General features: G+C 43.0%; 1 protein-coding gene across 3 annotated transcripts in view; it reads left to right on the forward strand.

Annotated features, from left to right (window-relative positions):
- RGS22 (regulator of G protein signaling 22) overlaps positions 1 to 14,756 on the forward strand; it is a 1,028,745-nt gene that overhangs the window by 736,815 nt on the left and 277,174 nt on the right. For all 3 annotated transcript variants that reach the window (XM_085605181.1, XM_085605183.1, XM_085605184.1), the window contains 2 exons: positions 2,333 to 2,401; positions 9,328 to 9,489. In XM_085605181.1, the coding sequence (XP_085461307.1) occupies positions 2,333 to 2,401; positions 9,328 to 9,489 (231 nt within the window). The remainder of the gene's footprint in view (positions 1 to 2,332; positions 2,402 to 9,327; positions 9,490 to 14,756) is intronic.

A 14,756-nucleotide genomic window follows, 5' to 3' on the forward strand; every position in this document is an offset into this window, starting at 1 on the left:
AAGAAAACAGGGAGAAGTCATTGGGATTATTGGGCAATTGTAGGCCTTACTTTTATCTTAGAGGCTTCTCTAAATAAGCTGTCTGGTTGGGCAGGAAAAGAAATAGAAAGTTTTAATACTTTTATACAGCATCTAGAGAAAGCAGTAAAACAAGTGAACCCAAAGAAAGGTCTGAAAGGGATTCCCCGTCCCATTCTCTGGTTAAATCTCGAAATATACTCTCTGGTTAGGGAGCAATATCTGGATTATACGCCTGAAAGATACACCAGAGTGTTATTCAAAAGGAGGAGGAGTCGGTTTAAGGCTCATCTAAGAAAACAGGATGAGAATAGATTTTGGATAAAATTTAGGGAAGCAGTATTAAAAGGCCAGACAAGGATTTTCTGGACTCTTTTGCAGAGGGTTGTGGAGCCAGAGCTAGTTCCCATCCCAGTTGCGAATGAAAAACTCAGATGGGCCAATTTTTTCCAGGGTCTCTACATAGCAAATGAGGGTGCCATAAAGAATTTTATAGTAAAGGAAGATTTTGCTCTGTTTGTACTGCCCCCTGAAAAAGAGATAGAACTTGTAATTAGGGGAAGCACACTTTGGCGGCCATGGGCCAGATGAAATACGAATCACTGTTAGAAAACAAAATTGTCCTGTTTGGAGTAAAATTATTTGTCCGGTTTTTAAATGCTGCTATGAAAGAAAAAAAGTTCCCCCTTCTTGGAAGGGGAATATCATAGTTCATCTTTTTATGAAGGGAGACCGTAATCTACCAGAAAACTATCATCAGATCTCCCTTCTTGACACGGTGGGTAAATTCCTTGCTAAAGGCTTGTTGACCCATATTAGTGAATGGGCAGAAGACCATAACATTATACCTATGGAGCAAACTGGGTTCAGGACTAAGCATGAAACAATTGATAATGTGACTGCCCTTCAGATTATAAATTGAAAATATGTTAAAGTTAGACGGGAAATGGTATACACTGCTTTTATTGACTCATCCACAGCATTTGAGAAAGTAAATCGCCTCTTTGCTGTGGAGCAAACTTATAAATTTGGGTAGGCCGGGTACCCTTTTAGAGTTAGTTTGCACCCTTCATACTATAAATAGCCTCGGTGTTTGTAAAGCTCAAACTAATCACCTGTAAGGGTCTCAAGGCACTGGGGGCTGTTGGGGGGGATTAAGTGAGCTATTGCCCAGAGTCACATGATGCTGAGCTGATCTGCCTCTGTCACTGGGGAACGAACCATGAGCCCCACGCTCCAGAGTCAGCTGCCCTGGCTGCTGCGCCACACCTCTCCTCATACTGATACTGTGTGTAGTGATTTATTTGGTGTGGATAGGCGTTTATCGCAAGCTTTCCCTACCCCAAATGGATTAAAACAAGGGTGCCTGCTTGCCCCCCTTCTCTTCTCCCTATATATTTCAGACCTCCCTTATCATTTGGCCCGAAGTGACGTTGTTGCCCTGATAGTTGAGGGTAAGCCTATTTTGTGCCAATTTTATGCAGCTGCATAATAATTTGTGATCTTACCCCAAAGGGCTTAAAGAGGCGTTTGCAGGCACTCCAAAGATTTGCTATGGCTCACTACTCACTACTTAACGATTAATGTATCCGAAAGCAAAATTATGTGTGTGCATAAGAGAAAGAAACTGAAATATGGAACTTTTGCATTGTCATTTGGTGGTCAAAAATTAGAAATTGCTAAATCTTATTTTTTTGGTGGAAGATAGTGTGTGGGTTTTTATTTTATAAAAAAACATTTTATTTGCAAAAGTCCTTCCTAATATCTTCTGCCTACCTTATTTAAATCTAACTTAAGGAGTCCACTAAGTGTGAAGTGTGTAGATCATTACTAATGTTTGAAAATACCCTCAAAGTTATGACTTTGAGAGAGTTCATCACATTTGCATTGCCCAATTATCTAAAACTCCTATAGGAAAATATTTTTCCTGAACCATTTGTCACACAAATTCAGACAAGTTTGCCCACGACTTGAGGTCTTTCCAAAGTGATAAGTGTAATCTCAGCATGGAACTATTCACAGAATGTGGTCTTGTGAATAAGAATTAAGGATGTCCGAATGGAGGTACCACCCTTTGCCCAGGTAAGTTATTCTTATGTGTGCAAATTGTTTACCGAATGAGAGCCTTAATCATTATTATTTTAACGGCATGTAATCATATTTGTTTTGGTAGAGAACAGAACGTGAATATAATACAAGTATCCCACAGTAAAATACTGCCAAATTACTAATGAATCACTTCAAAACTGTACATGGTACATAGGAGTCAGTATATATTGGAGTGTGCAAGTCATTTAACTTGTTTTGCTTCCAGGCTCACATGAAGGATGTTGCTGAAGATGTCATGTTCCAAACGCAAAAGAAGAAGATGGGTGTGTACAAGGTATGTGAGGTTAAGTTTATCTTGTCTTTTTATTTCCTTTTACGGTTTATCTTATAGACTAAGGTATGCTAACTGGGAAATTTTTAAAATAGGCAATAAATAATTGAAATTGTCACAGTTGTTTGGAAAGCATTGATACAGAAACCTTTTAGGGAACCTATAAACAATGCTCACTATATAGTGTGCATTTAGCAAACTCATGAATATGCAGGCTTTTCATCTGTATTAGTAAGACTGTAAACCATGGAACATATCTATTCAACCACTCCCACGAACCTATAAACAATGCTCACTATATAGTGTGCATTTAGCAAACTCATGAATATGCAGGCTTTTCATCTGTATTAGTAAGACTGTAAACCATGGAACATATCTATTCAACCACTCCCACTCCCCAGATAGATCAACATTAAGGAATAGGGAACATAGGACTGACAGGAGACAGGTTTCAGAAGCAGGAGCAATATACTCAGGGGGCTTACAGAGGATGTCTGGAAAAGGGCGTATCCCTTGCAAAAAGAGTAGTACAAGCAAGAAGTAGGTATTTGGGGGGACTCATGAGAAGTAACCCTATGAAGCTTGAGTAACATTGAATTCAGGATTCAGTAAAAGACGGATGCAGATTGTGACTGTTTGATCCCTTCTCCAAACTGCAGCAAAGAATTTAAAGGATGCAACATTGGGAGCGAAGATAGAACCAGAACTCTCTTCTGGATAAAAAGCAGATGTACCTTGGAATACACTTCCTCTTTAATGGGAGGAAGCATATAAAGCGTTTCTGAACAAAAAGCCTCTTTATTAAGTCCCCATCCTTATCACTTCTTCCTCTTGGATGACCTCCAAAAATCTGACGAGCTCCTTAAAACGTCCAAATGTTGTCTTTCTTCATGGAAGAATCTGTCACGAAGCGTTAGCTGGTGTTAGTGATATGATTCAAAGTTTTAAGAATCACCCTCACGACATTTTTACAATATTGAAGACCATTTTACTTTATATCAAGATCAGTTTCACATTAAATGTAAATACTGTACAGAGGCAGTGTGCTGATAACTCACCTGTGCCCCCTTCCTCCAGCAAAAACTTAACATCCTGGAAAGCACTCGCCACAGAAAAAACGGCCAGTATCACGTGAACCATCCACTCCTGTGCACTTTCTGACCCCTGGCCCCACTACAGGTACAACAATGGGAGCCTCTCCTAACAGCAAAGTCCTCACCCGCATCATGAACAATTCCATCACTTCTGAGGCATTCCCAGATACCTTGAAACACCGAATGGTCAATGCAAAGCCATAAATACACAGCTCTCTTACCACCTCAAATCACACCTGTTCCTTGTCAAGTTGCAGTCAGGTTTCCGGCCAAACTACAACACTGAGACTGCCCTCATCACAGTAACCAATGAGATCAGGATAATCCTAGACCATTTAGACACAGCAGCCTCCATACTGCTTGACCTCTTGGCTGCCTTCGACTCAGTCTCCCACCTGACCCTAATCAGAAAACTACACAGACTATTAATTTTAATTTCCTACACCATACATGCCTGACACCCTTGAAACACAAGATGATATACCCTGAAAGGTACCTGGTCTGTCCTAGAGGTGGAATGTTGGTAGTTTAACTTACCCATCTGTCTTAGATCTGTGAATCAATAAAGGGTTATTGGGAGGAGGGGGCATTTCAGAGAGTAACAGGAATCAAGCTGTAGTTCTCTCTTAAGCAGTGCCTCCTTGTTGTCATACCCAAACCCAAGAAGGGAAAGATCTAGTGCAGGTTTGTGTTGCTATGGTTGACGTTGGTGAAGTGCTGTATTTTTGTCTGCGGGCTACACCCCTAGGATCTCACTGAAAACTTGAGAGAACGAGACCTAAGTAAGTGAGCTTGAGGTGAAGAATCTCACATGAGGGTCGCTAGAAAAGACGAGAGGGCTGCGAAAAACATAGGGGCCTGGGTAGATATGATACACGCATTTGGGGATTCCTCCGACACAGAGTTGACAACGACTTCATCAGCCTGGGGGGGAGAGAGAGAGAGAGAGGCTGTGTCTTAAAGCGATATTACCATTGTACTCCGGGATCAATGATCAGCACCACTCACATTCACAGCAATATGACATTTAGGCAGGATGATCATCAGTGTTTGCTCACATGATACATGTACAGCTGTCTAAATTAGAATGCAAATGTATCCCAGAATACAGTGCAAAAGTTTTATACTTTATTCTTTATTTATGTATAAAATTGAAAAAACAAAGATGTTAATTCAGCAGCCGGTTGCTAACAAGTACTCAATAAATTTATAAGGGGAGCCCTGTCTCCATTCTGCTTCACTTTAGTGCCCAGTCACAGTAAAACAGTCCGTACACTTCCACTGTCTGGGTAAGCTGCATCCACCCACCATCGTGTGCCAGGCTAAACGAGGGCCATCCAAAATGGATCCCAATTGCCCCAGTATTCACACTCTCATAACACACAGCCCTAGTACCATACTTGTGTTACACACACACTGCACGTCCACACACTTAAAAATACACGTGGAATGTAAGTGCAAGGAACAGCGGAACTTGGCATAGGAGGGGTCAGTAGTCCACATTCTCCTTGACACAGAGAAAAAGGTCTGGTCATAGTAGTGATTCAGAAAATATGGTACACTGCCATCACTGCTATATGTGACTCACTCAGGTCATGGACGGTAGTCCTACACCTACTATGAATTATGCTGGTGCGCTCCTCAAGGTCACAGAATAGTTCTGGATCTCACAGTACCAGGAATAGTCCTAGGCCTTGGCCATGGGCTGTATCAGAATGATGTGAGGGCCAAACTAAAGGTAAGGGTACCAGTTTCACAAGGAGTTGTGCACTCAGGACTGGGGTACATGCTTGTTCATTAATGCAGGGCTCATTCTAGTTCCAACCTATACCAAAACCAAAATCTTTCTCTGGTTGATCAGTCCAGCAGTGTGTTTGTCCTGAAATGAAAGATGCTGAAGTTACTAAGCATTGCAAAGGTTCTTAAAGTAAATATATTTCTCAGTCAGTTTCCTAATGTCGCACCTTGTAACTCTTGTTTTCTTCATGGAAATTATGAAATGAGAATCAACTAAATTAACCACCATCATGAAACAATTGTAGAACTCTCCTCTTCGTTTCCGAAGAGCTTGGTTCTGAGGCGGAAATGGTCCCATCGCTAGAGGGATTCTGCGATATAACTATAATGCTTTGGAAAAACATTATCAGTACCTCTCCCTTGCATCTGAATAGGAAATGAAAGCCTCAACAACTTGGTTTAACAGCAAGGCACACAAGAAACAGGAGAAACCTCTGATCCCATTGCAGATCATAATAGAAAAGTAAGAGTCATTGAGGACCAACGTTGACATCCAGTCTAACAAAAGCAAGGTCCCATGTATTCCTCAGTTGTGGAATGTCTACATTCAATCCATAAATCGAGGTCCTCTTATTCCCCACTGGCCTTGTGTCTTTTGTTATTGGAAACGTACTGCTGAGCAGTCTGTTTTGTCTACAGAAACTGTAAAGTAGATTTTTCAGGTTTTTTTGTACCTCCTAGCCTTTTAAAATGTATATCTCAAGTAAGAATTCATACAAAAAGGACAGACTGTTCTAAGGGATCATGGTAGAGCTAAATACAATTCTGGCAGTCTCAAGCATCCCCCTAAATCAATCAATCAATCAATCAATCATTTGTAAAGCGCACTACATACCCGCGAGGGTCTCAAGGCGCTGGGGGGGGGGCCGCTACTGATTGAACAGCCAGGTCTTGAGTATCCTCCTGAAGGTCAGCAGGTCTTGGGTCTGTCGTAGGCTCACTGGGAGGGTGTTCCATGTCTTTGCCGAGAGGTGGGAGAAGGATCTCCCGACGGTGGTTGTTCTTCGGATGCGCGGGACAGTGGCGAGTGAGAGGTCGGCGGAGCGGAGCTGGCGGTTGGGGATGTAGAAGGAGAGCCGTCTGTTGAGGTAGGCTGGGCCTGTCTTGTGGAGTGCTTTGTGTGCGTGGATGAGGAGCTTGAAGGATATCCTCTTGTTGACGCGGAGCCAGTGCAGGTTTCTCAAGTGGGGGGTGATGTGGCCGTGTCGTGGTACGTCGAGGATCAGTCGTGCTGAGGCGTTTTAAATGCGTTGTAGTCGTTTGATGAGCTTGGTCGGGGCTCCCGCGTAGAGGACGTTTCCGTAGTCGAGTCTGCTGCTGACGAGGGCCTGGGTGACTGTCTTTCTTGTATCTGTCGGGATCCATCTGTAGATCTATATAGTATATTGATATGGCTAGTCTGGGCTTCATTCTTCTTGAATCAATAGGGAGCCTGGAATTCTCCAAGATAAGGTCAAGGGTATTACTAATAAAATTAGGACAATACTGAAGAAATAAAAAGAAAGTATGCCAAGAAAGAAAGATGCACCTAAAGCTGCTGGCATAAGGGACTCAGAAATGTTGAAGCTTTCTGCAGTGTGCATGGAAGTTACAAGTCAACGACGGAAGTAAAGTTCATCAGAATTATGCTGATGAATCTGCAAATTAAGTTTGATGTTTTTTTCAGACTTCTACAGTTAGAACACAGTATATTTGTGAAGGTCTTCAATTAAACATCTTCACACTGGCAACCACCTAATTTAGTTGGTGGCACAGCTTTGAACTTTTACCAATGAACCTATATAGTATTTTAATGCTTTTGTTGGGTAGAAATTCCAGTGGGAACTCATTACTTATTTTTGTTTTAATTAGTATGCTCAAGCCCATTCCTCCGTCTCCCTAACCTTTTTTCTTTACTGTTGGAATTGGATAGAAAATCCCCTCTCGATCTTCAGTATGTGGCTGGTGTAATGAAAATTCTGCTGCTTTCTACCTCCATTACTAGAAGATTGTTCGTCGACAGGATTGGGGGAAAGAGACAGAGAGAACAGTAGAAACTAGATTGCTTTCTCCTCTGTCTCAGTTTTTCTGTCATTCTATGAACATTTGAGACAAAGACGCACATTACTTTCTGTGTGAGGACATTAGAGACCAGAAACAAACCATTTGCAATCAAAACCAGAACAAGTTTAAAGGCATGTAGCTGTATGTTCAGAACCCTGTAAACTGACTGAAAGAACTACAGAAATACCCGAAATTGGTGAGGACAATAGTGGATACAATGTGAATATGAAGGGCAAAATTACTAGACTGAGAAGAGCTGAAGACTGCATCTCATGAGTCAACACAATGCAAGAAGCAGAAAATTAAGAAATACACAGGACTAGAGAAAAAAATGATTGTCAAGAAGACTGTTGGGATGGCTTTCTTCTCTACCTCATTTTGTCTTTTAATACATTAATTGCTAAGAATTGTAATGCATTTTAATAAAAAACAGGTTTATTAGTTAGACAACTGAAAGCAAAACCAAACATTAAATGCACATATTAGGTTTTCTATCCCTCTTACATCAAACTCTTGCTCTTTCTTCAGTTAGATCGGTTAACACCATAACATTACATATTGCATCCTAACAGTTTTTGCAGTTGCAGGTTTTGGACCAAATCCCTGTGTTCACATTCCACTTATCTCCCCTCCCACTAGGAGCCGTCTCATGGTCTAAGATTGCAAGCCTCCTATGTGGTTTCTACTTTCTTCCCAGATACCACATGCCTTCTAATATTTTCTGGGACATCCCCTCCCTGTGTTTTAAAGTATTAAAAATTGTTATGTATTTTTCTTCTTTTTCTTGATTATCTTTCTAAAATCTTTATGCTGATATTCTCATAAATAGAGAGGAGGTAGATCAAAGGTGCCAATCAGAGAAAGAAAGACCGAAGTGAAAGCTCAGATGTATAATGAACAGAGAGACACAACTCAGACCACAGAGGACAGGGAGACAGAGGCAAACTATTGAAAAGTCTAGGCATAGATAAGAGAGGGAGATAAGATAGGTAGACGTAGGGCAGCAGAGGGAGAGACAGACAGATCCCAAAAAGCAAAAACACGAGGAAAAGACAGGAAGTCACCGCAAAGCGAGAGATAATAAAGGTAATAAAGATGTGAGATAGCGAGTTGAGAGAATCACCAAAGCATATATGAGATGAAGAGTATAAAGGAGACAAAATTAAAGTGAATGAGGAAACGTATGCACAAACTTTGAAAAGTAAAACAAACTTACCAGTTTCAAACACAGTGATACATGCATGCAGAAACCCACCCCCAAAAATAATGCATGTAAATATAAAAGTGAATAAATTGATAGTTGTGTTAATTTTTTGCATATATCAGATATCTGTCAGCTTTGGTTAAATACAGAGCTTTACTAACACAGAGACAAATATTTTGCCTGTGTGCCTGTTATTTGCACCTGCTGATCACCTCAATACATAACATAGAAGTACCCCAAAACACATAAAGATAACACACACATAACAGTTCACAAAGTATCCGAACGTGTGTGTCCGAAAGTCACATACTTACATACCACTTCTCAGAAATGTGTGCACATATATTCATGGATTGAAACTACAAACACAGATTCACAATCATACATGTTACCCTACTCAGAGATTATGTCCAAGGATTCAGACATTTAGAGATCACTCATGGTAAAAAGTCAACAAATACATATAAATTTATACCACATATATAAAGATCTCCAGATAAATACATACTTTGCATCAGCTTCCCGTCTAACATGTTTATAGGTAGCAGGCTGAAGAGAATCTTCATTATTTGAAAAACAGCACTCTAACATTTGTCTTCTTGCTCTCTACCACATGAACATGTCCATGGAAATGGTGAACAGCCTATGTATTCTCCTGTGTCCTCTCTGTGCCTATATTAACTCCTTCCAATGTTCCTTAATTGTTATGCTAAGTAGATCCAAGTAGTCTGGTCATTGGACTAAAAATGATTTGTTTCATAAAAATCATTTTATTAATTTGTTTTCCACAGCACTTGGACAGTAAGTGGATTACTTCATCAAAAGAGATCATCGAGTTCCGGAAAGCCCTCCTTAATCCGGTCACAGTGAAGCAGTTCCAACGCTTCGTCTCCTTGAAAAATGACTTTCTTGAGAATGATCTGCTCTTCTGGCTGGAGGTGCAAAAATACAAGGTATTGGATTGTACTTAGTAGTTAACTTCCCCCTGGGTGCTACATAAACACCCCAGTCACTTGATTCCTGTTGCTTGTTAGGTCATCAATAAGTACATACTCAAATTATAGACTAATGGTCTCAGGTAGAGTTTAGTGGTTCGACTTTTTTTAATCAGAACGTTTTGTTGAGATTGCAAGTAAAGAAGCAATGGCATCATGCTTTTGTACAGGAACCAAACACAAGTACAACAGTACCACAAATCATGAGTATAAGGAAAAAAAGGCCAATTGGATGCCCCTTAAAAGTCACTTTTAATATAGATGCTAACCTTTTTAAGCTTCCCAGTATACCTTTTTCCCTTCTTTAATTATGTGACTCTGTAGTGAATGGAAATGGCCTGATTACTTACCAGTAATCTTCTTTACTCTAAGTTCAAGTCTTTCTCATGCCAGCCCTTAATCTAAGAAGGTGAGACGCACCACGGAGACAGGCAACTCACTTGCTAAGGCACATACTAAGGAGCTAAAGAAGGGCGCCCTCCACTCAAAACCAACTTAAAAAAACGAAACCTCAATGTGAATCACCCCATTCAGTGCTTTCTATTGGTCACTTATGACAAAGTCAATTCTAGGACACAAACTTGCTTTGGTGCAACTCAGAGTCAGGTCATGTATAGAGGTGTGTATATAGAGCAAAAGGAAATGGTGCCAGTGTACACTTGACATCAAAATAAAGGACTGTTAATAAAAAATATAGGAAGCCCCTCACGTTAGCAACTACCACAAGCCTGTTGGCTGATGTTAAGCAACTGGCTCATTCCGTCATCATTGGCACTTTCCTATAGTAGCAGGAGAAACCCAAATAGTGTATATGTGATGGGCTAATCAAAATCTCCGCAATTACATCAATCTCCTGCACCCAATTGTACAGGTCCTCAAAATACGAGAGTTGGTTCCTTCCTCTTGATGCAAAAATTCATAAAAATTAGTCCATATGGCATGCCTCACATTCTTTACTGTATATGTACAGACTCATGATTAAAATCACTCTTAACATGTTTAGACCAAAATGTTAAGAACAACCGACATGTTTCATTGCCATAATTGATTTACAGGCAAATTCATCAGGGCATGTGGACTTGTTTGTCACCAAACTGTGCACCTTACCACATAGCCACTAGGTGAACACCTACCAGTGGACAATGGGTCTACTTTCAAAGGAAAAAGCTGAGTCCCCTACAGTTCCGACTGCCGGTGATTTAGCAGAACTCATTGGCTAACCCCAAAAAAACTAATTTAACTGCCCCCATGGCTAGAAAAGATCACCATGCTACCTCTCTTTTTGGTGGACTTCATTGTCAAATACCGGAACAGGCCGAGGTCCAGAAATCTTGCCGCTCCCCAGAGAACTCCCACCATTGCCAGATCCATTCCCACCATCGACAGATCCTCTGCTTAACGTAGAATGGAGTGCAGGGAATTAAGATGATTTCACCATAGTATGGAGTATTTATCCTACTCTGGCCTAAATTTACCTCCATTGTCTGTTACTTCTACTACTGCTCCTGGATCGGCTCCACTGACCTAGTATTGCATAAAAGCGACGGTAAAGGTTAGGTTCTCTTCCAGGGAATCCTCATCAATAGTCATAAGCACTGAATATTCCCGCCCATGTGTGGGGACCCCGGAAATAATAAAAATTATATATGGAAAACATATATATACAGCTCTATATGTAGACTGACAAGGCTGGAAGTAGTGGAGGGCGGGCCATATTGTTTCCACCAATGAGCAAACAATAATCTCATCTTTAAAACGAGCCCCCAAGTGTAACAAAAGTAATAGTGTAGCGGGCACTGAGGAAAGCCATCAGGCTGAAACGCGTCTGCCCAGCGTTTCACCGTATTTTACAGGACATCTGATCTATGTCTGAAGAAGCAATAAATCTCTACCTGAGCCTCGGAGCATGTGTCGGAACCATTCTTGTAGTGGGACTGGTGTGGATATACATATATATCATTTTTTCTCATACCAATGCAGCTCCCATCTAGGAGTCTAAACAATGTAATAACACACATAAAAACTGCCTTTGCAAATATATAAAAACACAAGAGGACAAGTAGCACTTGAACTCTGTTTTTAATGAGTAAAAACTCATGAAGAAAGAAACACTGCAAATAAAGCAGACATTGTTAGCCTACAGGCTGCATTGTAAACCAATAACATAGAAAATGATGCATTTCTTTATAAAAAACTGGCACCGTGCCTTTAAGGCAGCCATGACCCCAAGCTTCCCATCATGCCTCAGGGATGACAGGTCAGTTGTTCTTTCCGGTGCCTTTTTGCCTTCGCTCGACGTCTTTTGATATTAGAGTGAGGTTTAAACCATTTTTTTGTGGCAGAAAGAGTTTCTTCTGTCAAAAATGCCTTCTTTGTTTGATCATTGCCCTGCCTGTGGCAAAAAGAAGGCCAAGTCAGACACACATGAAGTATGCATTCTCTGCCTCCCTGAGTCTCACTCTCCTGCTTCCTGACAACACTGCAGGAAGTTGTCTAGAAGAACCATCAAGGACAGGGAGAGAATCCGGCTTTATGGCCTCTCAGAAAGAGGTAGGTCTCCTGTGAACAGAAAGAAGAGACCGCGATTGACGTCAAGAAGCAAGGTCCCAATATGTTCTCCTTCGGCGTCGGGCTCGACGTCGAAGGCACCGGCGGTGGAATCGTCGTCGAGGGCATTGGCGCAGGAACGCCATTCTTCAGCTTCGAGGGCCAAGTCTCCTTTGGCATTAGAAAAGCGTCAGGCGTCGAGACAAGATCCTCCGCCGTCGACTCTACAGCGACGATCAATGTCGAGACACAGATCATCGACATCAAGACACAAGTCACCATCTTCGGTGTCGGGACCGAAGTCCCCGTCGGCGTCTCAACGCAGATCGACGTCGAAGCACAGGTCGTCGGATGTCCACTCGTCGAGGCAGAGGCTTCCGTCGACGTCAGCAAGACACTCGACATCGAGACAGGTGTCTCCGTTGGTTTCATAGCCGACGTCGACACAAAGGCCTCTGTCGAAGGAACGTTCTACGTCGAGGCTGACCCCTCCGTCGAAGAAACGAAAATGAACGTCGAGACAGGAGTCTCCGTCGAAAAGGATACGCTCGACGTCAAGGCAGGAGTCTGTCGAAGCGACTCTCGACATCGAGACAGAGTCCTCCGTCAAAACGAAGAAGATAGACGTCGAGACACAGGTCTCCGTCGAGGCGCATGTCTCCCCCGGAAACAAGAAGATCAACGTCGAGACAAAGATCTCCATCCTGGACGGCATCGAGACAGAGTTCTCCGTCGATGTCAATCCCTGTAAGCTTCTCTTAGTCTCCTTCATCGAAGTCGAGAGCAGGTTCCCACCGTTCCATCGCCAGGTCTGGTTCTCCAGAGGTGATTATTTCATCCTCAAGCAGCCAGGACTCTCCCTCTGGGCATCAATGTCCAGTAGAGAAAACTCATCAGGAAGGACGTAAATTTCTACGTCGTTCTCCTTCTAGAGCAGAGAGGTCTCCATCAGTTCATCTCTCTCCCCGATGGAACCAACCATTACACCACTGGGCTGATCATACGCAGGCGGCAGGTGTTAGAAGGGATCCGAGTCCTGCTCACAGGTCCCCTCTGGCTCGCCTAGCACAGGATGCAGATCTTTCTCCACCAAGAGGTAGAGCTCGTACTCGCTGTCCTGCACCACCATCAAGGAGGAGATCAAGATCACGCAGCAGAAGGAGGAGGCGCAGATCTCCAACACCTTCCACCTCCTCAACATACTCCTCAAAAAGGGACTATTCGCCCACCCTTACCGATAGTCCACCGTCGAAGATCTCTCCTGTGGACGATGTGAGCACATTCCAGGACGTGCTTTCCAGGGGGGCTACCAAACTGAACATTTCTATGCCAGTTCAGCAGAGTACTTCGGTTATTTTCGAAACCTTGAACCAGAAGACGCCTTCTCAGCCGTTACTACCATTGGTACCGGGTCTTCTTAAGCCGGTTATGGACATCTTTCTCACGCTGGCCACTCTCAAGACCGCACCGGAGACAATTCTAAAGAAGTATCGTCCACTGGAGGGGGTCCCTCCTTGAAGTCCGATCCACCACCGGACTCGGTGATTGGGGCTGCGGCTAGAAAGACCCACGCAGTGGCCTCCTCATCTACAGTACCACAAGACAAGGAGAGCAAGACACAAGATTCATGGGGGAGAAAAGTATGTGGCACTTCTGCATCCATGCTTAAAGTCTCCAGTGTGTCAGCTCTATTAGGGCGTTACGATAGAGCTTTGTGGGACTCTCTCCAGCGTTTTACAGAAAAACTACCCAAGGAAGATCGTAAGGACTTCGAGGAGGTTTTGCAGGAGGGCAGCTTGGTGGCGAACCAAGTGATTAGTGCTGCGGCGGATGTTGCTACACTTTCAGCCCACTCCTACGCCCAGGGAATTTGTGCCAGAAGATCTTCCTGGCTTCGCCTCACAGCACTGAAGCCAGAGGCACAATCCAGGATTCTCAATCTGCCATTTTCCGGCTCATCGTTATTCGGCTCGCATACCGATAAAGAGATGGCACGGATGAAGACCGAGCTAGATACCCTGAAGGCGGTGTGGCTGGAAAAGAAAAAAGAGTTTTGTCGCTGTTACCGCAACACTGATCGCCGCTCCTTCCAACAGAGGGTTCAAACCCCTCATTGACAAAAGAACCAAAACCAACAAGGTCAGCAGAAATCACAATATCAAGGCCTGCGATCCAACAGGGTAAGAGGAGCGAACCGTCAGTCCTCTACCACTACGAAAGCTCCAGCTAAACAATGAGTTCCCGCTTCCTCCATTACCGTTCACCACTCCAGTAGGAGGAAGTGTTGCGAATCACCTGCAAGAGTGGCGAGCTATCAGGAAGGACCAGTGGGTGTTAGCTACGCTGCAGAATGGGTACTCTCTACGTTTTCGACGTCGTCCTCCCTCGATCCCTCCGGTACCGTCATCATGCTACCAGATCAACATGCTGCAGAGGGAAGTGGGCATCCTTCTCCAAACATCAGCCATAGAGAAGGTTCCACGATCCTAAAGAGGTCGTGGAGTTTATTCCAGATACTTCCTGGTAAGGAAAAAAGGCCAAAAGTCGGAGTACAGACCCATTCTGGATCTGCGAGCACTCAACAAGTCCATCAAAAGAGAAAACATTTTCATGTTGGCTCGCCACCAAATATATCCTCATCTCCGCAGGGGGGATTGGATGTGTTCGCTGGATCTGCA

Source organism: Triturus cristatus, chromosome 5_1 (genome assembly GCF_964204655.1).
Source record: "Triturus cristatus chromosome 5_1, aTriCri1.1, whole genome shotgun sequence".
In the NCBI taxonomy this organism is placed as follows: domain Eukaryota; kingdom Metazoa; phylum Chordata; class Amphibia; order Caudata; family Salamandridae; genus Triturus; species Triturus cristatus.